Below are 25,009 nucleotides of genomic sequence, written 5' to 3'. Positions count from 1 at the left end.
GTCTTGAGGCAGTGGTGGAGCACTGCAAAAAAAAAGTCATTTTACTCTGACCTGCGTCCGCAGAAATCACATTTATCAGTTTTGTTTATACTGAAACCTAAATCTAAATCATAACGCTAAGGTATTGATTCAGTGTTCAGGTTGTATATCGGTGACGGTAATTTCCTGTATTCGCTCATTACCTGATAAGGTACAGCTGTGTTAACTGGTTTCCGAAGTTGCCAGTTAATAGGGCTCAATCAAGTATATTATGAAAACCCAAACGTATATTCCTTAATACGACATGTACTCCATGAGTAAACTGCTATCTTATTATCTCATATAGCTTCGGCTCCAGAGGCTCTTGATCAGATGTTGTTCCTTCTGGTAGCTAAATGGCAAGAAGAGTTCGCAAGAAGAGTCTGTGATATAGAATTTATTTTGGTCATTGATAGTCATTCCTAAATCATCCCTCAGGTTCTGAAGATTGTTGATGTCATAAGCATTTTAAACTGCATTTCATACCCATTCTTGAAGGAGAGCATCTCTCCTCGCAGTATCATAACGGCATCCAGCACCAGGTTAGAGTCGCAGTTATCAGGAATTGTATCTATGCCTTACTCGTTTTATTGTCTGTGTATTGCTAAAAAGAAACTCTTATTTTACCATAGCTTTTTTTATTCAGCCTTATTAATGCTTACATGTCCAGGATTTGTTAGCTATATATTGTCTTTAAACAGCATTTTGTAGTGGACAAAAAACACTTACTTCCAGTACTGCATAATATTAATTAATTCAAACAGTGGTACTAGATTTTCAATGAGAAAATGCATTTCATTAAATGTACTAAACTGAGATCTCAAGTCAGGTGTGAATGCAGTCTTTAGTATAAGACTGTGATTCAGCGGCGTGTTGCACACCGCAGCTCTTGCTTTCAGTTAAAAAAAATCGTAACAAAGGGAGTATACACGAGCCCTAAATCGTTCAATGTGTCACGGTTTAAATCCACTATGCACTATTTGCTTTACTAAACTTTATATATATTCAGCTCTTGAAAAAATTGGAGACCACTTCAGTTTCTGAATTAGTTTCTCTGATTTTTGCTATTTGTATATGTTTTGGTAAAATGAACAATGTTGGTTTATTCTATAAACTATGGACATTTCTCCCAAATTCCAAATAAAAATATAGTCATTTTGAGCATTCATTTGCAGAAACTGAGAAATGGCTGAAATATCAAAAAAGATGCAGAGCTTTCAGACGTCAAATAACGCAAAAAAACGTTCACATTCATAAAGTTTTAAGAGTCCAGAAATCAATATTTGGTGGAGTAACCCTGGTTTTTAATCACAGATTTCATGCACCTTGGCATGTTCTCTATCACCAGTCTTACACACTGCTTTTGCTCCTCGTGCAAAAAATCAAACACATCAGCTTGGTTTGATGGTTGGTTTGATGATCTTCATCTTGATTATATTCCAGAGGTTTTCAATTTAGTAAAATCAAAAACTCATCAAACTCATCACAAGTGGTCTCTTTTTTTCATAGCTGTATATACCAAATTTTTAGAGTAGATTTGTTAGTCTGTTAGGTCTATATGTGGATTTACGGAACAGACAGTGACCAACATGTAACTGAAGCTCTTCTCGAGAGCAATTCTTTTTGGAGTAGAGGGTGGTACCTGTCTACAAAACCCATCTAAGTTTTTCATTAGTAGGTGGTGTTGATCCCTTTAAATACTTGCATTTTTTTTTTACCATTTTTCTGCATGTTTTTTAATACCTATTGAAAACTAATGATAATATTTATATTTAAGTAGCTACATATGTCCATGTATAATTAAATACACTGTAAAATATCAGGTAAAGTGTCTTTCAAAAACCCACAGTCTCCTGTTCACGCAATCAAGCAATTTATCGCTAAAATATTTAAGGAAAATCTAAAATCTAATGCCGTCAGATGACGCAATCTATTCATAAGCATTGATGCTTCTTTTGTTAATATTGATGATTGAAGACACAGAGTGATTTTACACCTCTTTTAAGTTTTTTCTTGATTTTTATTACAATGTACAAAAATTGCACGTATTAAAAAAAACAGGAATAAAAATAAAGATGAAACATGTTACAAAAATGTAAAATACTGTCTGAGTACTGAAACATTTCAAACACTTTTCTTTAAATTAAACAAAATTCTGAATAATATACGTTGCAGTTTACTCAATAATTTACTTTGTACTTTAGCCTTTGGTTCGCCACTGCCTGCGTGGCATGCCGATCTAAATGTTTAGCATCGCAGGAAGTAACGGTTATTTAGTACACGCATAAGTCTTGCATTGCCAAACTCATAAATGCGCGGCCCATTGTAGAGGTAGGTGTAACCTGAAAAAAAAACAGACAGAACACACATTATTACATTTATTAATGGTCGGCTCATTTTAGTCCGATTTAATGAGTAAAGCTATCTAAGAATATCTTTATTGATCATTTGGTAAATTCTGACCTCTGTACTGGAAAGCGGCAGTAACTTTTCCTGGCATTCCTCGAAAGCCTTGTTCCAGACGTTTAGGGTAACCCCTGTCCATCCTCCTCAGTGCCTCATTGTAACTATAAAATATGTTAATTATTTAGACACAGTAAAGACATTATTGTTTTACCCATTTTAAAAAGTAACACTGATAAAAATTATGATTCCCACCTGTAGTAAATGTTGTCAACAAAGAAAAGGGTCTTGCGAGAGTTCTGGTCGTAAAGAGCAGCGTTGATTTTCGTTACTGTTGTAGGCAGCCCCAAGCTGCTGAGGGGTTTGGGATATCCGTTGACAACACTGGAACCAGAGAAAGCCCAGACCTTCTGACCTGAGGATGAGGAATACACAATTATACTTAATATAATATGAAACGTTTAGCTTCACTTCTTCTAAGACAATGCCCTTATGCACTGGTGTTCACCACCGTTTGGTGGATTCACTAAATACATAAAATAGATTTAAAATAGATAAAAATCCCAAATTATGTATTATACCTTTAAAGATGTAGCTTAAGCCATTTGATGGGCTCTCATAAGCAGCGTCAATGTTCTCTGGAGCCTCGGGCCAGAAGTTCTTGATCTGATGTTGTACCTTCTGGTTGCTGAATGGCCGAGATCGCCAAAAGACTCTGTAATATAGAATTTATTGTCAGATTGTCATTCCTAAATCATTCCTTAGCTTCTAGAGATTAATGTAATGCCATACGTGTTTTTAACTTTATTTCATACCCATTCTTGAAGAAGAACATCTCTCCTCGCCGCATCATAACGGCATCCAGGACCATGTTAGAGTCGCAGGTATCAGGAGTTACTGGACGTGTGGGATCAGGCTTCTCAGGGGCAACAGGTTTATCAGAGTTGGAGCCTGTTTGATAATTTTTCCTTGTTAATTCACAAGCTTTCATTTCTATTGTATGTTTTTAAAACAATTAATTAAAATGTATTTACCATAGAGAGCCTGAATTCTCTGGATGTCGTCTTGGGGCAGAACGAAGGTCTTTACATCCCTATAGCTATAGGTTGGGAACATGAGAGCATTGCGAACCCTGGAATGGTCAAGGCCCAAGGCGTGTCCGAACTCATGAGCAGCAACCAGGAACAAGTTGATTCCTGTAGTACACCAGTTGAGGGTCACATACTGGTATATACGTTGTTTACATGTTACATTGTAGTGTTGTGAATGTTCGTGAATCAAATGCAGCTGTTCTCACCATATTGTGATGCGAAGGTAAAGGTCTCATCTTCATCAAAATGAGCATCTCCACCAATGCCAGAAGAGGGAAAAAAGGCATGAGCCAAGGTACCGCTTGGTCCATCAAATGGGTAGCCATCGCCATGAACTGAGAAGAAAAGATGTGATAGCTTTTGTTTTATTACGTTATTTTTTTAGAAAATGAGCTACATTTGCTCTAAACTGTTGAGTATAATGCTGGTGGATTGGTGACTTACCTCTGGCACCGAAGGAGATCATGATATCGGCTACACCACTGTAAATGCGGGTGAACTTGAGGGGAGTGACATCAGACCAGACTTTGAAAGCTCTCACAATAGAATTGTCCACCTCAGCCTGAGACATGTCAGGAGTGTAGTTCTCAATCCTGTAGGGGTAAAAACAAATCACAAAGCTTAACTTTTTCAAATTTCATTTATTTATTAATAAGGAGTTCAAAGAAGTAAAAAGTCTAAATAAAAAAAAGTCTTAAATTCAAAAGATTGTCTGGAGCTAAAGCTCTAACACCTGCTTCAGTACCTGTAGGTCAGCTTGTTGGTAGCCCACTTGTAGTCTACTGGAGCTGCAGCATAGGAAGCAACATCTGGAACCCCACAGCGAGGCTTCTTCATCACCTCCAGTGTTTCATTGTCCAGAGTTCCCGTCACAGTCAGCTCAAAAAAATTCTGCATTTCAGCCAGTTTCTCACTCATCTCACTGACCGTGCGACCAAAAGTGCGCCTGGTCTCCTCTTTCATGTTGTACAACTTCTTTAGGTAATCCTGTATTTTTAAAAAAATGATCTACAGTCACAAACCCAACTCAATCAAACTGATTCAGTGATATAAAATAATTTCGTGTGGAATACAGATTTTACCTTGGCCATGTCTTCTTCCTCCTTGTCCATCACTGCTGGAATTGGACCTGATTGAGTGCTGAGCACCAGGGCAATAAGAATGCAGAGCTGATAGAAAGCCTTCATCTTGCTTCTCTTTCCAGAAACTGATGCTGGTCAAGGTTTGCTACCCCTCTTTTATACTATAATGGGCAAATTACCAAACCACCACTTTGAGTCATTTGGGGATGAAAGATAAGGAAGGAAATTTGAGATGACTGTTGCTTTAAATCCCCCAGAGATCCTAAAATAGACACAACAGATGGAGGAATGGAGTTTGATTTCTTTATTTATTTTTGCATTGTCACTTTTCTGTGAAATCTGGTGTTATTCTTTATTTCCATGATTTTGTCTGCTTTCTGTGCATTATGACCATTACAGTAATCATATGACCCTATAGTGTACACTGCAAAAATCAACTCTCGACTGTCCTTTTTGGACTGTTAAGATAACAAAAAAAAAAATGCCCCCGCCCTCATACTTGGTGCCAGCACAATATATGATCATGTTAATTTTACGTTAATTGCTTGTTCTAATTAAAATAGAAACAGTCAGTAAAGATGAAGCACAACATTGGCAGCTTAAACCAAACCTGACAAGGCTGTTCTAATACTTTTACTGATTTGGTTTTCTGTTAACCACCAACCATCAACAGGACAATTTAGACATATTTTGTTTTGACTGCTCTTTCACTGTTAATGTATTTATTATTGATGTTTATACTAAAAACATAAAGAAACATGTGAACATACTAATCTTGATTTATTCAGTTTTCAATTTGTAATTAAAGAAGCCGTGGGCAGCAGACATGGTATGAATGTATCATGTCTTTGCTCACTGACTGATGAGGCACTGATGTGGTAATCAATTTTCTTTAAAATGGTCTAGTGTCCAAAAATATATCAAGTATTCTAAGAAAGCACAATATTCTTATGTCATATCCACACTGGAAAATAGCTTTATGGTTTTGGTAGACATCTTATGACCCCATTAACTCATTCTGTTTTCATGTTGGTCATGTATGTTCCTCCTCCACATTAGCCATGTGTTTGCTGGTACTTCATTTGTGATACACTGTATGCCCAAATGTTTATAGACACCACTTTTAATTAATGTATTCAGATACTTTTAAGCTGCAAGTTCTTAATAGTGCTAAGAAAGGTGTACAAATACACACAAAACCTTGTGGAAAAGTCTTTCCAATAGAATAGGACTCTCTGGAACGTATAAAACTGACTGTATTTGATAAATGCCTAATGCCAGGTGTGGATCAGAGGGCTATAAACCCCTACATTGTTGAGCTGTGGAGCAGTGGAACTGTGTTCTTTGGAATGATGGAGCTCCATCCAGTGATTCTGGGATTGGGAGTAAGTTGGGTATGAGATTGTGGTGGTGGCCATTCAACATCCTAAACTCACTAATACTCTTGTCATAGAACTCAAATCAATCAAATCCTTACAAAATGCTCGAAAACTAGTAGAAAGCATCCAGTAGATATTAGAGGCAGTAGAATAAAAAGTGTGAAAATGTCGTCATTAATAATGTAGTAATAATAACACAATATTATGAAAGGAAGTCAAAGACGGTCTCTGCAGTCCAGGATCATTTAACGGCTCGGACAAAAACTGCTTTTGTTGATTTTTATTTCCTCCTGAGCCAAGAGACAAACCAGTAACGGTAGAGGGCTGAGAGTTATCTCAGTCCCCTTTTATTTTTTTCTACAGTCCTTTTTTCCTGTTCTAAAAGAAAGGAAAATAATCCAGTTTTTTATTTCCTGTACTAAAAGGAAAACTGTCTTCCTGTCTTCCTTGTTCCTTGATTCGGTTTCTCATGGTATACTTGCTTTTTTCCAGCCTTTTTAGATTTAATACCTAGTTTTCCAATTCTTGCCCCTACGTCCATTTAGTATTGCCAATATCCTGCTTGTTTATCAACTATCAAGGCTTTAATAAAATCATATCTTTTCCCACTAATGAGCTTGGGTGTGAGATGTTGCAACAGGCCTTAAATTATACAAAACTGGACTTTTGCAGTGCTCATATATAGTATAATTTAATTTACATTTAATCACAGCGTCTATTAAATATTGGTATTTTTAAACGGTACTGTTATTACTATCATTAAAATAGGCTGCTGTATTTTTATCACAATAAATGTATTACAATAAGCTACTTTAAAAGGCATAAACAGTAAAATAATTGTATGTTGCAAAATGACTCTGTTTTGTTTTACAACAAATTTTATTTATTATACAATTTTCAACATTTAAATATATTTATTAAGTTTATAGTTTCCTTTTTTAAAAGCCTTTATACTTCAGAAAGCTAAAAAAACATCTACTAAAACATTTATTTGAAAAAAAGAAAATCATAAAAAGAAACATTTTAGCATGCAAAGATCCATGGCTGTACATTTTAGCTACATATATTGTAGCTTTCTTTTAAGGATGTAATTTTGTCTGAGGGATAATAAATAGCAGCATCTGAGCTGTAAGTAATAGAAATTGTACCAATAGCAAATATGGATTTTGTTTAAACTGCTGAAAAAAAACAGAATTTGCTGTCAATCGGTTTATATTAGTCCAGTTATTCAAGAGTGTATGTGCATTTGTTAAATTCTGACCTCTGTACTGAAAATGATGAGTAAGACAGAATGTATTTGTGAAATTTATCATTACAACAGGTACAAACCTGGACTAAACACATTAACTGCTCAAACATAGTATGTGTTCCATTACAATGCTCATAGTTTGGGAGGGAAAATCCCGTTGGTAGGTAGTGTTTACTTGATCCTATCACCTCACCTGTGTCAGTGTGATGAGACATACATCATACAGTATTTTAGGCTGCTGTAGTAAAATACAATTCTTTTTTTTTTGTCCATTCTTGCAAAGAAGCCCACCTCTGCTGGTTTGAACTTGCCTGTTTTCTGCAGATGGTGAGCCTTATCCATACACATACAGCGTTAATCCCTGCCCAAGGCAAAAAGGTGGAGGTGGATGGAGACCAGCAGTAAACATTGTGAGCATTTGGGCAGTGTTTCGGTTTGACTGTACGTCTACTGATATCCCAGTCATCACTGATGCGGACACTAAAACTGAGAATTCACATAAGATGCCTAAGATGTGAGGCATGTATGGATAACCAAACTGAGAATCAAAAGGTTTTGTCAATGGGTTTTAGGTTGGCCCATCATTTGAATAAAATAAATAAAATAAAATGGCTAAAAAGGTAAAACATAAAATTAGATCATTAAAAAGACAAAATGTATTACTCAATGTATTACTGAGTGGAAATAAAGGTTGATTGATTGATTGATTGATTGATTGATTGATTGATTGATTGATTGATTGATTGATTGATTGATTGATTGATTGATTGATTGACTAACAAACTCTAAAGTTGTACGGTAATCGGATTATGAAGTGCACACACAGTGTGAACACACTCTATATGGTCTGTTTGAGAAGCTTATTGGGTCCCAACAAAAACACATTAAAAACGTACAAACTTATTCAAAGCCCATGCCCACCTGAAGCCCACCTAGCCCAAGTTCCACCAATGTGAGCCCTATATTAGGATGTTGCTTGGAAAAATCAAAGTATTCAGTATTTATTCAGTGTTCAGGTTGTGCTTAAACGTGAGCATCATATCACCATATATGGCATAAACATTAACATACAGTATCCTATCATTACTCCCTGCCTGGTGTTTCATTCACTCATTGACTGCACATGTGGTAAACCGCTTGGACTGATCAGTGTCAAATAACTCATCCAGAAAGGCTTTTGTTGTAGATCAGTTGTTGTAGGTCACTTCTGCAATTTAGTTCCCTAATCCGCTCTGTGACGTAGCCATTACAGAAAAAGTGCAGCATGCTTTTGTAGTAGTCATACGACTTAAGTCATATGACTTAAGAAGCTCCTTCTATGGCCATGCTGATTCGTTTGTCCTCTACATTTAAGCCATGTGTTCGCCAGCATTTTGTTTGTGATGCGTCCAAGGTTCAGATCGAATTCCAGCTGCAGGTTCCCCAAGAAGAAGTAGACAAATCCTGAACAACAACAGACAAAAAACACAAACACAGACACACTAGTGAGCAAACACACAGTGACATTGTGTGCACATATGTTTATAACATTAAATGCTAGGCTGCTATCACTGTGACTCTGAGAACAGCGAGGGTTAGTGGTCCAACAGTGGAAGCTTGCCGAACCTGAGCATTGAGCCAACAACCTTGCTATCAGTAACCTGGTGCTCCAACTCCTGAGCCACTCCCCCTCCCCCCAGATAATCACCGGAGAGTTGGCAAAAGCAGTGCGGGCCGATTACCATATTATACACAACAGTCTGGGTGTTAGCACAAGTAGTTCAGGAGGATTGTCAAATAATGCTTGGCAATCAGGGTGTTAGCAAGGTGTAAGTGGTGTGGTGTTGGAAGTTTTTTTGTATTAGTTTTTTGTATTTTGTTTATCCATATAAAATATCTAGTAGTAAATGAGAGATAGGACTGAATTTTAGGCCTCAGTAAATAGCGACCTAACGAGTGGCACATCCTGAGGACGAAGACTAGTTACGACCTAACGACCGAACTGTTGTTACCTGTATGTGTGTGTGAAACCATTTGTTGCCTATGGGTAAAACCATTTGTTGCCTATGTGTGTGTGTCATCTGTGCTGTATAAGAGGCTGGTCCAGAGTTGGCCAAGGGGTTCGACTCTGACAGCCGGCCGAGGATGATCGAACCGAAATAAACTTGCTTTTCTCTGAACCTGAACTCAGAAGTATTTGAATTGGTTGATAAAGAATGACAAGAGAAACCACACTGTTGAGGACACCGGCAAAACAAAACCCAACAGTGGGCCAATTGGCGTATTATACGCAGCAGCTGGGGTGTTGGCACATGTGCCCTAGATGTGTAATGAGCATTTGGGCTAGAATCTTCCCCTAACAAGTCAGAAGTTTAAGTTAATATAGGAAAAACAATGGCCTTGATCTTGTCAATCTATTTTCCATAACATTTGGATAAATTGCAACTCTTCTTTTATACTGTATTCATGAACATTCTTCAAAATCGTCCAAAATGATCAGAGTGTCACTTCTCGCCCACCCAGCCTTCCAAAATAGCAATTTAACACAGCCACATCCTTTCATACATCACAGAAAAGCCTCCTTTTTGAGTAGAAAAGGATGAGATATAAATATCTAAATATGGTTATATCTTAAAAGAGAATTTCCAAATGTGTTATTTCCTTTGTTCAAACCCAACATCAGTGTCTGACCTCATAAATGCTCTTTTAGGAAAATGTGCGCAAATGTGGCTTTTGTGTGTCACAGCGTAGTTGTTTTAATAGATTTTTCAAGATTTGCTCTGAATAAACATATTATTACATATTATTACAATGCTAATCTTCAATTGAAAGGAAATTTATACATACTCATGTACATTATATACAGGTGGCATGGTGGCTTAGTGGTTAGCATGTTTTAGCATGCTAAAATTCTTAACTCTGGGGTTTTGGTTTAAGTCCCTATCTGGGTAGAGTTTCAATGTTCTCCTGGTGTCTACATGGGTTTCCTCCCACAATATAGTAGTGCCAATAGTCTTAATAATTGTTTCCAAATTATTAATTTACCTTTATAAGCTACAGAAGCATCTATGGGTGATGGGACTCCTGGCCATTCATCACTTATCAGCTTCGGATAGCCATCCATCATTTGCTGCTTCTCCTCATCGTATCTAAACACAAGAGAGACACAGGTGGTTTACAAATGTTTTATTTCATTTTCTAGATTTTTTAAATTAAATTCCAAAGATCTGTCAGGGATAACACACCTCCAGCATTCTCCACCAGTGAAGAACACAGTGACATGGTATTCCCGGAAATGAAGAGCAGCATCAACTGACTTAATCCTGGATGGGAAACCAAAATCCGAGATGTTTTTTGGGTAGCCATCTTTTACTTCCAAATGTTTCACTTCCCAGTACTGAGAGCCTGTAATAAGGGCCATAAAGTGTCTTAGTAAAATATGCTGGTAGAAAGATCACTTAACACTTGTAACGCTTGCATTGTACAACTCATAGCTTATATAGGTGTGTATAAATAAGTGAACACCCCATGATCAGTTTATGTATTTATATACTGATGTCATTGTATGAACAGCAAACTTACCCTTGAAAAAGACCATGGTGTAGCTGGTTAGGTCCTCATAAGCAGCATCCAGGTGTGTAGGTATACCAGTCCATAAGCTTCTAATGAGTGTGATGCCTATTTCGTTAAAATCGGTGTGCGTTCGCCACATGAACCTACAAAGGGCATGTTTACTGTCAATTTATTATTTAATACTAAAATGAAAAACAAGTATCTCCAAAAAAGCAATTTTACAGGAGTAAGATAAAACCTTCTTAACTTTCTATGGAAGTTAATGTAAAAACAGTTTGTTTCATGCAATTTTTGACTATTTTTATTTGACACAGTGAAATTTTGACGCAGTGTGAAGGACAGTTAGTTTGTTGAAATTATGTATTAAACTAAAAATCGACAAAAATGGAGATACTCTGAAACACCAAGTGTCATGGGAAAGAAGCTTGCCATGTCCAATGGAAGCTAATAATAGCCAGACCTCGCCAATCACAATCATTACCAGCCACTGCGCTGTCTACTTTGGGTGGTAATGCCTTCTATAACATATTCCTGGTCCACAAGTAACACTATGGATGGAGGAATGCCAGTACAGTTTCATGCATCTGGCACCCACCATCAATCCTTTCAATAATTCACAATTTTTAACCTCACTTATAAGATAATACCTCACAACTTACACAAGCAGTGATAGTATATAATCCAAGATACCTGTCCTTAAAAAAGACAACCTCTTGTTGTAATTCTGTTACTGCATCAAACGAGAGATCAGGGTCACACTTATCTGGCGTTCTTGGCGGTGGCTTTTCCAGTAAGACTGAACTCTCACCTTTGGTTGGAACAAGAAACAAGAAAAAAGAAAACATCAGTCAGTGCACAAACAAAGTGGTAAAAAATGGAACAATTAAGTAATAGTCCTCAAGTAACCTATTATAACTGCATCTGCATATGTTACCTTTTTTATTACATACCATAGAGTTCCTGAACGTCTTTGACATCCTGGAAGGACAGCTGGATTTCATCATGTGGAGCAAAATTATAGGCCGGGTACATGACTGCTCCAGGGTCAGAAGAATGAGAAACACCAAGAGCATGTCCAAACTCATGAACAGCCACAGCAAAAATGTCATAACCTTTGGCAAAAACACAAGATGTATGGACTTAGCATTCATGACTTACATTTAGTTTGAGCCATTGGTACATAGACACTAAGTAATTGCTCTCTGGGAAACTGCCCCTATAACATGCAGATTTCAGTTGTCTGTTGTCACCTGTGGTATTGCTTGTCCAGTCTTCCTCAGCATCAAAGTGCACATCTCCACCAATTCCAGGTCCAGGGAGGAAGGCATGGGCCAAAACGCCCCCTTTACCATCAAACGGTGCACCATCTTCATGATCTATAACATTTAGTAAAAGTTGGATGCAGTACCATGTTGAAAACTTCAGCCCTTTATTTTTATAATGCCTGATCATGAACTGTTTTTTTTTTCTTCATGCTTTTGGTTTACATCAAATGGAGTTATGAAATAACTAAAGTTTGGGAGAAGGACCACGCCCCGTCATTACCATACACCTTATAAAGTTGAAGTTTCTTGAGCTCCCCTTCCAATGTCTGGGTCTGTCTAGAGTGTGGAGACTGTGAAAAAGTCAGCTAATACATATTGTAGCCAGAGTCAGCCCAAGATGCCATTTTTTGTACTATTTAGTCAGATAGTGTTCACAAATTTAATAAACAGCTTCTAGTTAACATGAGAAAGCATCAGCCACTCCCACCCTAATTTCATTAAGGAAATGTGGAAAGATAAATCTACATTAAAGAAAATATTGTTTTGCTTCTAAAACAAATCAAATGAAAGCAATATGAAGCTGTGCACTGTCTGTGTGAATGTGTAAACACAATGATTGATGATGTAAGGAGTTAGTGGTTTAGTGGGTTCGTGGGCTCTGAGTGGTCCAGTGGGCTAAGCATTGCCACTATGATCAGGAGATCGCCAGTTCGAATCCTGTTCAAGTAGCTTGCCATCGGCTACCAGAGCTCTAAAAGAGCACGATTGGCCTTGCTCTCTCTGGATGGGTAAATAACGCTCTCTTCCCTCATCACTCCAAAGGGTGATGTTGATCAGCACAAGGTGTCTGTGAGCTGATGTATCAGAACTGAGTCGCTGCGCTTTCCTCCGAGTGCACTGTGATGCTACTCGACAATGTTGAATCAGCAGCAGTTCAAAAAGAGGTGGTGGCTGACTTCACATGTATCGGAGGAGTCTTTACCCTCCTGGCATCGGGGCATTACTAATGATAGAGTTGGTAATTGGCCGGTTTAAATCGGGGAGAAAATGGGGAAAAAATAATATATAAAAATGAAAAGACTGGGGTTAGTGGCAGTTAGTCTTGCAAACTGTATTAGACAAAGGCCCACATGACTAGAACTGTTTGGCTAATGTTCAATATATCAAATGTTAAGTGTCACAGAGAAGTAATGACTTTTACTGCAGGAAACAAGGTCAAATTCCTTTAACAATCCTGATTTTGAACTAAACATTGGACGAGTGGGTGTCCACAAACATTAAACGACTGTATTGAACTAGCACTGACTAACTGCTCCCACACATTTTTCCACAGACCAAACCCTCGAGTTTTATGTATACTTTTGCATGACTAATTCACCATGCCAGCCTTTCAAAGGTCAGTCAAGGAGGCATTGTGCTAATCCACACCTTTGTTGCTGAAGGAAATCTCAATGTCTGCGTCTCGTCTCGCCCTCCTCCTGAATTTCAGAGGTGTTACCTGGGCCCAGAGCCTCCAGGCTGCCTTGAACACTCTACGGATCTGAGAGGGCTTCATCTTGGGGGGGTAGTTGGAGAATCTGTTAAAACAGATGCATGTGGGTGTGTTGTTTCTGCTTTAAAAAAAGCTCATCTAGTTTTAAAATGTTGAGATCATTAAAACTTCAGAGGTTAGTAAACAGCGGTGAATGAGTGGTTTTTAGAAACACCTACACTAAAGTCATTTAAATAAAAGGGTACCACTTTAAAGGGTATGTATTATGCAAAACTGACTTTTTACATGCTTTTGTATTTCAATTGGGTCTCGACTGCCCCTATAAACACTAAACAAGTGCAAGAAAATCCATCAATCCCTTGAAAGTTTGGAGTTTGGTGTCAGGAATCATATACTTCTATTAGCCATTTGTATGGCTCCCTTATTGTGATGTCACAATAAGGAAATTTGCATAGAACTGCCCTGGGAGCACCGTGCGTCATCTGAGGGAGGGATCTGTACCTATTTTCCGTGACAAGTTAAAGGAGATGCAAGGACTTTAAAATATTGTTTTTATCAAAGTTAAGCATGAACTAGCCTGTTTGTGTTTTGCCATTTAGCACACGCTAATATTAATGTGTGGTTTACGCTAAGAATTAACAGGGTGTGGCCACCAACAGTGTCTTTGCATAAAAGTGACAGAACCCTCAAATATCTCATTCTAAAATGACAAAAACTGGCAAGAATATATATAGTAAATCTGGTATTTAAATGGTTAAACTTACTAACAAATAAGTAATAAAGGTTACAGGTTTATTGCTCACTAATAAAATAAGAAAAGTTAAAGAACTCTAAACTCTCTAAAGTAGCTCATAGGCTAAACCGTTACAAGCCTTTACCTAAAACTAAGACGTAGACAGAAAATTATACGAAGGAAAACAAAAAAATATCTGACTGCGCAAAATGTAACCTGTTTATGAACTCTGATTCACACTAATTATACAGTATTATTCACAGTGCTATAATGCCACATTGCATCAACAAGGCCTCTGGGAAATAAGGTGCATATGATTCATATTAAACGTTTAAAAAGAAGAGTTCAGCAAAAAGTCACAGTCATTTATACTCATTTCCTTTCATCTTAAATGCAGTCCACCAGCGAGTATATGTTTAGCTTTGACCCACTGCAGCATGAACTCTCTGGCATCAAGTCATTACTCTGACATCCCAAATGTACATTAATGAGGTTCTGCTACCAGTGATTCTACCTTTCTGAATGTACAGTTCTGGAGCACTTATCCAAAGGGACAGAGCTCGTCCCCATACAGTACTGCTGCATTTGCAAGAGCTTACCATGAAGATATGCTAATGCTAATGCTAAAGTAATGGCCAGCCACATTGTTAGACCCCTAATATTCAAGCTGCATGGGATAGATTATCACAGGGCACCTTTAGAAAGGGGTTGGACAATGAAACAACTGAAACACCTGTCATTTTAGTGTGGGAGATTTCATGTATAAATTGGAGCAGCCTGGTGGCTTCATTAATTGCACAAGAGCAGAGTGTGAAGGTTCAATTAGCAGGGTAAGAGCACAGTTTTGCTCAAAATATTGTGATGCACACAACATTATGGGTGACATACCAGAGTTCAAAAGAGGACAGATTGTTGGTGAACGTCTTGCTGGAGCATCTGTGACCAAGACAGCAAGTCTTTGTGATGTATCAAGAGCCACTGTATCCAGGGTAATGTCAGCTTACCACCAAGAAGGACCAACCACATCCAACAGGATTAACTGTGGACGCTGTAAGAGGAAGCTGTCTGAAAGGGATGTTCGGGTGCTAACCCAGATTGTATCCAAAAAACATTAAACCACGGCTGATCAAATCACGGCAGAATTCAATGTGCACCTCAACTCTCCTGTTTCCACCAGAACTGTCCGTCACCACAATATTATTGTGGTCTAAAACCAGGTGTTTCAGTTTCGTTGTCCAACCCCTGTATATTATGTATGACATATTCCATTTTAACCAGATCAGTTATATTAATGCCTCAAAACAGACTTAAATTTGCTAATTTTATATTCTCTGGGTTTTTTTTTCAAGCCAGCCAACCACTCCTTTCTGCTGCTAATGCAACAATAATGTTGCTCAACATGCTTAGAGAAGATTTCTGCTCGGCATCAATCTAGCAGATCATGATGTGTGTAATAACCCTAGAAATAAAACTGTGCCTGATACACTTATGTACATGTACCACAAACACTACCATAGCTGTGTTACTGCAGATCCACCACTCAAACAAAATCTGGTCAGTAGTGGTCCTATGATGGTCTTGTTCTATTAACAAACAGGGAATAGGGGGGCTAATAAGTTATCCATTCACTGGTTACCACCAAAACACATCTATATGGTAGGTGTATATGGTAAGTGTTTCTAAACAACTGTAATAAAATTTTAGATAATGTTTTTACAGCTGCATTGTCGTCCTCACCTGTAGGTCAGAGTTCGGTTCCTCCAGCGCATGGTCTCACCAAACTGCTCAGCGTCTGACAGACCACAGCGGCCTTTCCTCATGGTAGTGAGGGTCTGCTGATCAAGCTCACCACTCTCAGCCAGTCCAAAGAATTGTTGCATCTCCTTTAGCTTGGCTGGAAACCCTTCTGAGTCAAACTCTGCCACTCGCTTCTGTCGACCAGCTTGTGGCTTGAAACCATAGAATTTCTCCAGATATCCCTGACAGTGAAGAAAACATGGGGAGAACATGAGAACATGGAGAATTATCACTCTACAAATCCACAGTGACACATTTGTATTGTTGATAGTGTTCACCTTTCATAATAAATAAGTAAAACAATAGAAATATTCAAAAATTACCACATCAAATCTAATTATATTTAGGATAACACACTTGTAACAAACTAGAGACTTCTAAACTGCCTAGAAATGATCTAGTATCCAAATGAACTATCACAATAACTATCTAGCAACCCCCAGCAACCACCTACCAACATCCCAAGCAATACCATCAGAGTTGTTGTAGTAAAGGTGGTTTTAGCACCTACAGCAAAATGTGTAGTAGCAGCAGCAGTTGTGGTTGTATTAGTTGTTGTAGTTGGAATAATAGTAGATATTGTTATAATATTACTTGTAGTGGTGATTGTAGTGGGTGTAGTAGTTTAGTTATAGAAGTAACAGTAGTTGTAGCTGTTATAGTAGAAGTAGTTGAGGTAGTTTGTATTGCAGTAATAGTAGTAGGAGTTTAGTAGCTGTAATAGTACTTGCTGATGTAGAAGTAGTAGTACTTGTACCAGTTCTTGCAGTAGTAGTAGTAGTAGTAGTATTAGTTATTGCAGTAGTAGTAGTAGTAGTAGTTGTTATTGTATTTTAGTTATAATAGTACCAGTACTTGTAGTACTTGCAGTAGTAGTAGCAGTAGTAGTTATTTTTAGTAGTTGTAGTTATTATTATTTTAGGCATAATAGTACCAGTACCACTAATAATAGTAGTAGTAGAAGTTATTGCTGTTGTAGTAGCAGTAGTAGTAGTTAGTGCTGTAGTAGTAGTAGTAGTAATAGTTATGAGGTAGAAGCAATAGTAGTAGTTGATGCTCTTGTAGTAGTAGTAATAGTTCTTCTTGTTTCTTGGACTTTCTTTCACTGGCCATATATCTGTTTATCTTTAAATATTTCAAGAATGTGCTTTGAGACAGCCATCTGCCATCTGCTTCAGTGTAAGAGTACGTTTTTGTTGTCATCACCTGAAAAACTGCTTATTATCCTGTTTTCTGTAAAAAAAAAAAAAAAAAAAAAAATCCAAAACATAGCCCTGAGCTACAACTTCCCTGCAGGAGGGAAAGCACTTTAAGTAGTAAACCCGGACATAAATCTGCAGGAGAAGACACAGCTTTGTAGCTTTGATATCAAAGCTTATTTCATAATAAACATCATCACGCTTTATCCTCACTAATCCATTCTACATAGCACCAAAGTGCCGACAGGCCGTTTAGTGGTTTTAGTAAAGTCATGAGCTTCTGTATACAAACAGTGTGGGAACTTCGAGAGTGACGACACAAACCACAAACGCTTTTGCAACTGAGAATGACTGATTAAATATAGCTTCACATGCTGGTGTGAAATGAAGTAATGCTTCTGATCTGCTGAAATATATTGTGAAAGAGTTTGTCGTAATATAACACTTCACCATTTTCTGTGATGAGAAAATGTTCACACATTCAATAAACCCTACACAGGATACATGTACATAATGAATAAGGCACACACTTAGTTCATGGGAAACTAAACACTATCAAACACCCATAATTACTGTCCCAATACACTGATTCTCTGGGAACTGCATGCATTCACACACTGCACCTAGCACCTTTTTTATTTTAGTTGTATACATACCATCAGCATCGCATTTCTGTAAACACTCATAGCTTAAGAACAATCAATCCTGATTTAGTAACTGCATAAAGCCTATGGAAAATACTCATAGCTGCTTTATTTTATAGATATAATTTTCTATAACATTATATTATTATAGAATATGCCTATACATTACCTATTTGTTGCCCATTTGTAGCATAATGCCTTCAGCATATCCAGAATACATGTCATTTCAATTCAGTACTATACCTACTATCTATTTACCTTCCTACCTAACTAATCAAATAATTTCTTTTCTTCACAGTTTTAGAACAACCCATTCCCCAGGGAAGCTAAGCTACAAGGTGTTTCCATGTGTGGTACCCATAAAATCATACACCTTTGCTTTTGCTCTGGGGATTTGGGCCTGCCTGAAGTATTGTTTCCAGAATTTCCTCCAAAAGTTTCCAAAAGTACCATTAGATAGTTTAGAAAACTATATTAAACAACACTGTTTTTCTGCAGGTTCTCTTAAAAAAAATTCTAAACTGTTAAAGAGTTAAAATAGTCTAGTAAAATAGTGTTCCAGCACTCCCCAATTTACCTATTGCGATAATCCCACCCACTATCAATGCCCAACACCAATATCCGATACATCAGCTAGCAGGTGCCTGTGCTGACCAACATCGCCTTTTTAAGTGATGTGAGGAGAGAGCACCAGCTACCCACCCATTTGTGCTCTCTCTGGGCTCTGGCAGCTGATGGCGAGCTGCAAGCCCAGGCTTTAAACCAGCGACCTCCTGATCATAATGGCAGCGCTTTAGTCCACTGGACTACTCAGAGCCTCGATCACACTTTAGCCACACCCACTTATATTAATTATTTTTTATTAATATTAGTAAAAAAAAAAGTGTTTCAGGTATTATGTATTAATTTATTTTTTCCAACAAACATGTCTCATGGTGTGCAACGCAATAAGGGATTGTCATTGTTTATTTAAAAAAATAATAATTTGACACATGTTGGGGACAAGTCGTGACTGAAGGCATTTCACAAAGTAATGAGTGCAGTATGTGGTTCTGCATTGTCTTGTTTAAATATACACAGATATCACTGGTATATATCACAGATATAAAAGATTATGTATTTAATGCAGCATAAGTTGCTCTAAGATCTCACTTTAATGCTGCATCACAGGAGTGCACTATTGGCACAACCTCATCCTATGATAAAGAGTTTGGCCTTTTGCAAATACTGCTTTTGTACCAAATCATGATTATAATCACCTGTTGGCATCACCTGTTTGAAATCACATCATTAGCTATATAACTTCAATTAACAGCATAGACTCACTATGAACTCACTATAGTTCACTAAGGATTATACGGTCATGAAAAACCTGGAAAAGTCATGGAGTTTGAAAACAGCAATTTCCAGGCCTAGATACACTTTGTAAAAGAAAAATACCCAGAAAGTTTTAGAAAAGTCATGGAAATTTGTTTTGTTTTTCCTGTTTGTTGACTGTTTTTTTTTTATATATATAATATTAGCTAGCTTTTTATGTGTGTCCTATTCAGACTGGAAATGTAAATTCACTTAGTGTGAGAAAAATGCTGATTTAATGCTGTCTGGCTTCATTCAGACACATACTGTATAAGGCAGATCCATGCAAAATATGCAGAAATATTATTCAGCTAGAAAATTGTGACCAAAGTGTTTTCAATTCATTTTAGGGGAGATATAGGTCTACTATAACCAGTTTTGACATAGATTTTTGTTTTTTTGTTTCTTGCAATGTCTTTATTGATGTTTTTAAGATTGTGTGGTCATTAAATAGATCATTAAAATAGTCATGAAAGCGTATTGGTTAAAACGGATATGAACTCTTTATTAAGATCCTGAGGGTTTAGTCTAGTCCAGACTATTTTAGTAGCATGCTATTGAATTAATTAGTTAATCACGTACCTCCGCAAACTGCAGGTCGGCATCGCTGGGCCGTGCTGCGGGAAACACTGGAAAGGCCAAAATCACGCCGGCCTGGACAAACACACTCAACCAGATCCTCCCTGCTCCTGCCATGAGCTTCACTGCACTCAACAAGCCTCGTTATTCCTATCAGGACATCCTACCTGTGGTTCAGGGCCCACCTGGAGCATGCCATTAATTATACATATGCTCAGGCCGGAGCAGATGTCACCCAGAGCTTCTTCACGCATAGCTGCTCCACTGTGTAGATGTAGATGGATTGGCTTTCAAAATGACCGGAAAGCATTCAAAAGTGATGATGAACTGACCTTTTTTTTTGTTTAACATGCAATTATTTAGTAATGCTTTCAGGACATAATAATATCAAACAGACATTTATATTACAATACATTTTTTAGACATTTAGCAGACGCTTATATCCAGACAGAGACAGATAGTGAGATATGGTAAGTATTGCAGTTTTTGATAAATCCCACATTTTACATTTAACTATCTTTTAAAAAACGTAATTTCTCCACAGTATCCACAGTAATAACCAAGGCAAACGCTTGACTAAAGTCTAAAGAGGACCTTGTTCCTTTCTTTACACTTTTTGAGTGTTCCTCCTCTCACTTAACAGCACTGCTTAACACCTTTGTGAAATCTGAACAAATTGTTCTGACTCTGTACTGTAGAGTTTGAGATAAACCTGAGATAAACTGTATTATAATATCTCTGTATAATTTATGTTTTTATCAGATGCTGTAAAGGTTTTAAAAAGAGCGTTAGCATCAAACAAAGCTCTGATGGAGAATCTTTAGAAAATGACGGTTATACATGTATATATACGATTGTACAGCTAAACGGGAAGAGTTACCAGGTTTAATCCATATTTGAAGATAATTTAACAAATTAAAACTAATCTACTCAACAACTAATGAACTCAACAGTACATAAATTATTATTAGCTATATAAAAATGCTAATAACAATAATTCAATAGGCCCTGTAAAATGGGTGATTTATGGGAGAAAATGTGGTCAGACCTGGTAAAAATGCTAAATGTACCATAAAAATAAAGTTTTAATCCAGATTAAAAGAGTGTATTAACACAGCAATATTAGCAGCAAAAACAACCCATGGAATTCGAAACCTTTCTAAAAGCAGAAATGAAAACTACTGAAATAAGGAAGACTTTTCTCCTAATTAGTATTATAAATAACTCCAACAAATGTCTAGAATGTCTGGGTGATTATCACAAGGCTATTTCCAGTGGTCTGTTTGTTGTTAAATCTGTTCCCAACTCCAAGCTCAGCAAAACAGATTTGCTGGTAAACGCCACTAATCAGTAAGTCTCTAATCGCTGCCTCATGTTATTGTAATGTAACGTAATGTTTTGTTTACAGACTGCGTAGACTAACTCAATGTGATTGCATCATCAAATTCTGCTCTGTTTCCTGTTTAATCACAGCAGTTTTATGAGGTTAAATTCAGCTTGTCTGATTTTTTTATAATTCGAAAAGCGGGTAAGATGCATTATTTTACATCAACACTGAAAAGTAGCAATTCAACACATCTATAAAATGTGTATAAAAACACAAAGCAGATGCTAGAGTGCTTTTTGAGACAATTACCTTTGTTACTGTCATTGTTTTTCAGATAAAATATCTCTCCAAACCATCACTGATTGGTGGAAACTTCACACTAGACCTCAAGCAGTTTAAACTGTGTGTCTCTCCACTCTTCCTCCAGACTCTGCTCCCTTGGTTTCCAAATTAAATATAAAATTTACTGATGATCAGTGATGGTTTAGAGAGTCATGTTTGTCATCTGCTGGTGTTGATCCACTGTGTTATATCAAGTCCAAAGTTTCATGAAGCATGTCAGAAGCTGCTGACAACTTTTATGGAGATTCAGATTTCATTTTCCAGCAGGACTTGGCACACTGACCACACTGCCAAAAGTACCAATTGGTCTTTTATAATATTCTAATTTTCTGAGATGCTGATTTTTGGGTTTTCATTGGCTGTAAGCCGTAACCGTCAACAATAAAATAAATAAACGCATAAAATAGATCACTCTGCGTGTAATAAATCTATATAATATATGAGCTTCACATTTTCGACTGATTTACTGAAATAAAGTTATTTATTTTATTTATTTTTTTAATGTATTATTTATACATTCATATTTATATACCTGAAACTACTCAAATCAGATTTTTTGCCATTATGTGACAGATCTGATTTTAATGTTTTTCAAATCAGATCTGAGTCACTTTAATATATAGCTCAAGATCAGATACATATATAATTTATTGGGGAAAACTTGATGGATTGAACATTCTAAGAATGATAACTGTTAAGTTCAGAAAACGTTCTGCTAAAAAACAACTAACTGGGTCTCTTTACAGTCATTGTACAGAAAGTTAAGGGCCTTTATCAAAGGCACAACAGTGGCAGCTATGCCCATGTTGTTATCAAACCCACAACCTGTCAAGGTGGGTGCAGGAAGGGGACAAGAAGACCGACGCAAATGCAAGCTATGAGTGTATTTATTAACCAAAAAAACCCCACAAAAAACATGAAGACTTTACAAAAGAAACATGAAAAGAACACAGAGGAGCATGGGTCACGTGGGAAACACACACAGAAACACGAGAACAGACAGGAAACACAGGGAAACAGGGCAAGGAAGTGACACAACCTTGCAATTATTACCCCAAATTTACCACAGAAATCTTATGCACCAATACTTCAGAAGTGGGAAGAAAGATTAGTCTATTTTTTTCCTTTTCTTAATAGTAAAAGAAATTAATGGTGAACTATGAACTTGTCTCAGCACTGCGCTTCCTACCCCCATTTCTACACACTGAAGGTATATTAAGAAATAAATCCTGTAATCCACATGAGTCAACAGTCTTCTAAGGAAATCAGCTGCATCCTTTGTGGTTATAATCACGTAATTATAGTACAGCGTGAGATTTTACATAGAGAAGTTATGATGAGAAATATTGAGCAAACTGAGCAAAATTTAAATCACATATAAAACAATGATTCATTCTAACTGTATCAATTCTGTTCAGGATTCTATTATGCTTTTATATTGTGTATAGGACTTTCTACTAAAGTACAAAGTACAGGATTTGAGGCATTTGCTTATTTGTTTATTTATTGGATCCTCATAAGCTATTACTATCCTTGATGAGGTCCTAAAAAATAAAATAAAAAATATTGTGACACAATTTTGAAGTTATAAATTAATGCCTTACTAAATATGAAACCTTGACTTGTATTTTAAAAATGATCTCAGAATTAATTTTAGCCATAAAAGTTGGCATATTTTTCCATGCAGTAATTGCTCCATATCCAACTGTACATTGCAAGAAATTCGTATTAACCATGGGTATAACAAATCAACCCTCCACTGCCGACCTCGTATTATACAAGTGAGTTTTAGAAGTTTTACAAAAAAAGACTAAGGGCACTATTTTAGTGATCTATAACGCATGGGCCAATTGCATATAGTGCACCTTGATTTAGGGCATGTCCGTGTCTCTTTAGTATTGGGTTGGCGTAAAAAAATATGCCTTTCGCATCTAGAAATGTGCAAAAGGCATGAACTAATTCTCTTAATTAATCATAAGTGTGTAATTGGGTGTAATTCTTAAGGTACAGCGCAAACGGTGCTCCTGCATGGCTGACTGGGCAGCTGACTGTTGTCAGGGTTTTAATCAGTCAGCGGCGCCATTTATTTCTCGCCATAAAGATAAAAACACGCCAGATATTTACCTGAACACTCCTCACTTCCAGCCCACTTCCAGGAGTTTAGATAGCAACAAGTTGCCCATGTTGAGATCAATAGAGAGGCCCTCAGTTTATCCTCAATTTTTACCCATTACAGTGGGTATTTAAGAATTAGTCTAGATGCCCTGTTCTGTACCAGCTGTAATTTGGTTAGATGTTTTGTAGAGAAACTAGACCATATAATATTACAAAACTCCAAGTATTTGAAGCATATTGTCATAAATTAGTTGGAATACTGTACATTAAAAAGTGCTGTAATTGGAATAAGCTGTAAAACATAGAATTTTCCTGTATGAGTAACTACAGCCATATCCGGCACCGGTAAGCAGCTCATAAGTCTGACTGTTCTTAATATTCTTGTCAAGCTTCAATGAAAACAGTCACTCTCACAGGAACAGCAATGCAGACTTCATGAGTAGGGCTTGTTGGAACCTGTAAACAGCATGCGAGTTAAAAGCCGTATTTGTATTTTATATCAATGAAATCAAACTAGACATGATTGAGCAACATCAGCAGTCTGATAAGAGAGCTTCCAGCCTGCTGTTATTAATCTATTTATCCTGAATCAGCACTGAAACACACCTGAAACACACCTGCACTGCAGTGTACACATGTTTGTGAGGGAGCACACAAACAATACAGGATATCTACAGACTGATCAGCGCTGACTGAGGGCTGGAGTGTGAATGGCTTTACTGTAATCCAGCGCCCCAGGCTGCCTTACGAGAGCCGGGCAATTACCAGAGTGACTCCTCTGAATGAGCAGGCGGAAAAAAGTCCCTTCCCACACACTTCCTACAGGCCCACAAAACAAACACTCACGCCTGAATTCATTACCAACAGCTTCAGAGAAACAACTGAGACCTGCACCAGTAAAGGCAAACACTTCATATTTTATTTATTTATTAATTTACAATGCTATATATTTATTCAATCAGTTCCACCAGAAAAGCATAGAAGCCCATTACTGCCAACAACAAATATATATTATAACATAATATAACATATTTTTTTCTCATTATTTTGACATGAAACATCTAAATAATCACTTAGAATCTCAAAATGATGCAATAATCTTTCAAAATAATACTTAATACTTAAATAATACTTATTCTGAGATACTAAAATATTTGAATAATTCAGTATCTCAGAATAATGAGATGGTATCTCAAAATAATTATTTAGTATCTCAAAATAGTGACTTACTATCTCAAAATACTGATTTAGTGTCTTAAAACAATGATATAATATCTCAAAATAATGCTTTAGTATCTCAAGTTATGAGATCTCAAAATAATATTTTAGTATCTCAAGACAATGACTTAGTATTTTAAAATAATGAGATAGCATCTAAAAATAATA

The 25,009-nt window shown here is 37.0% G+C and overlaps 2 protein-coding genes across 2 annotated transcripts; both read right to left on the bottom strand.

The window, feature by feature from the left end:
• Positions 1 to 2,265: 2,265 nt before the first annotated feature.
• Positions 2,266 to 4,719, bottom strand: LOC103038651 (collagenase 3-like). The gene is made up of 10 exons (XM_007244814.4): positions 4,595 to 4,719; positions 4,258 to 4,499; positions 3,957 to 4,105; positions 3,719 to 3,847; positions 3,456 to 3,617; positions 3,237 to 3,372; positions 3,003 to 3,136; positions 2,677 to 2,836; positions 2,482 to 2,585; positions 2,266 to 2,360 (listed from the first exon to the last, which is right to left on the bottom strand). Exons 1-10 carry the CDS (start codon positions 4,697 to 4,699, stop codon positions 2,266 to 2,268), a joined length of 1,416 nt encoding a protein of 471 aa, XP_007244876.3. The 5' UTR covers positions 4,700 to 4,719.
• A 2,775-nt stretch (positions 4,720 to 7,494) lies between these two features.
• LOC103038957 (matrix metalloproteinase-18) lies at positions 7,495 to 19,969 on the bottom strand. Its single transcript, XM_007244815.4, has 10 exons — positions 19,843 to 19,969; positions 16,002 to 16,243; positions 13,468 to 13,616; positions 12,025 to 12,150; positions 11,725 to 11,886; positions 11,465 to 11,582; positions 10,784 to 10,917; positions 10,447 to 10,606; positions 10,247 to 10,350; positions 7,495 to 8,665 (listed from the first exon to the last, which is right to left on the bottom strand). The coding sequence occupies exons 1-10, from the start codon at positions 19,954 to 19,956 to the stop codon at positions 8,511 to 8,513; spliced, it is 1,464 nt and encodes a 487-aa protein (XP_007244877.3). The 5' UTR covers positions 19,957 to 19,969; the 3' UTR covers positions 7,495 to 8,510.
• Positions 19,970 to 25,009: the final 5,040 nt, after the last annotated feature.

The sequence above is a fragment of the Astyanax mexicanus genome, chromosome 20 (genome assembly GCF_023375975.1).
Source record: "Astyanax mexicanus isolate ESR-SI-001 chromosome 20, AstMex3_surface, whole genome shotgun sequence".
Classification (NCBI taxonomy): domain Eukaryota; kingdom Metazoa; phylum Chordata; class Actinopteri; order Characiformes; family Acestrorhamphidae; genus Astyanax; species Astyanax mexicanus.
The sequence above is the reverse complement of the archived record's forward strand: the minus strand, read 5'-3'. Positions and strand labels throughout refer to the sequence as shown.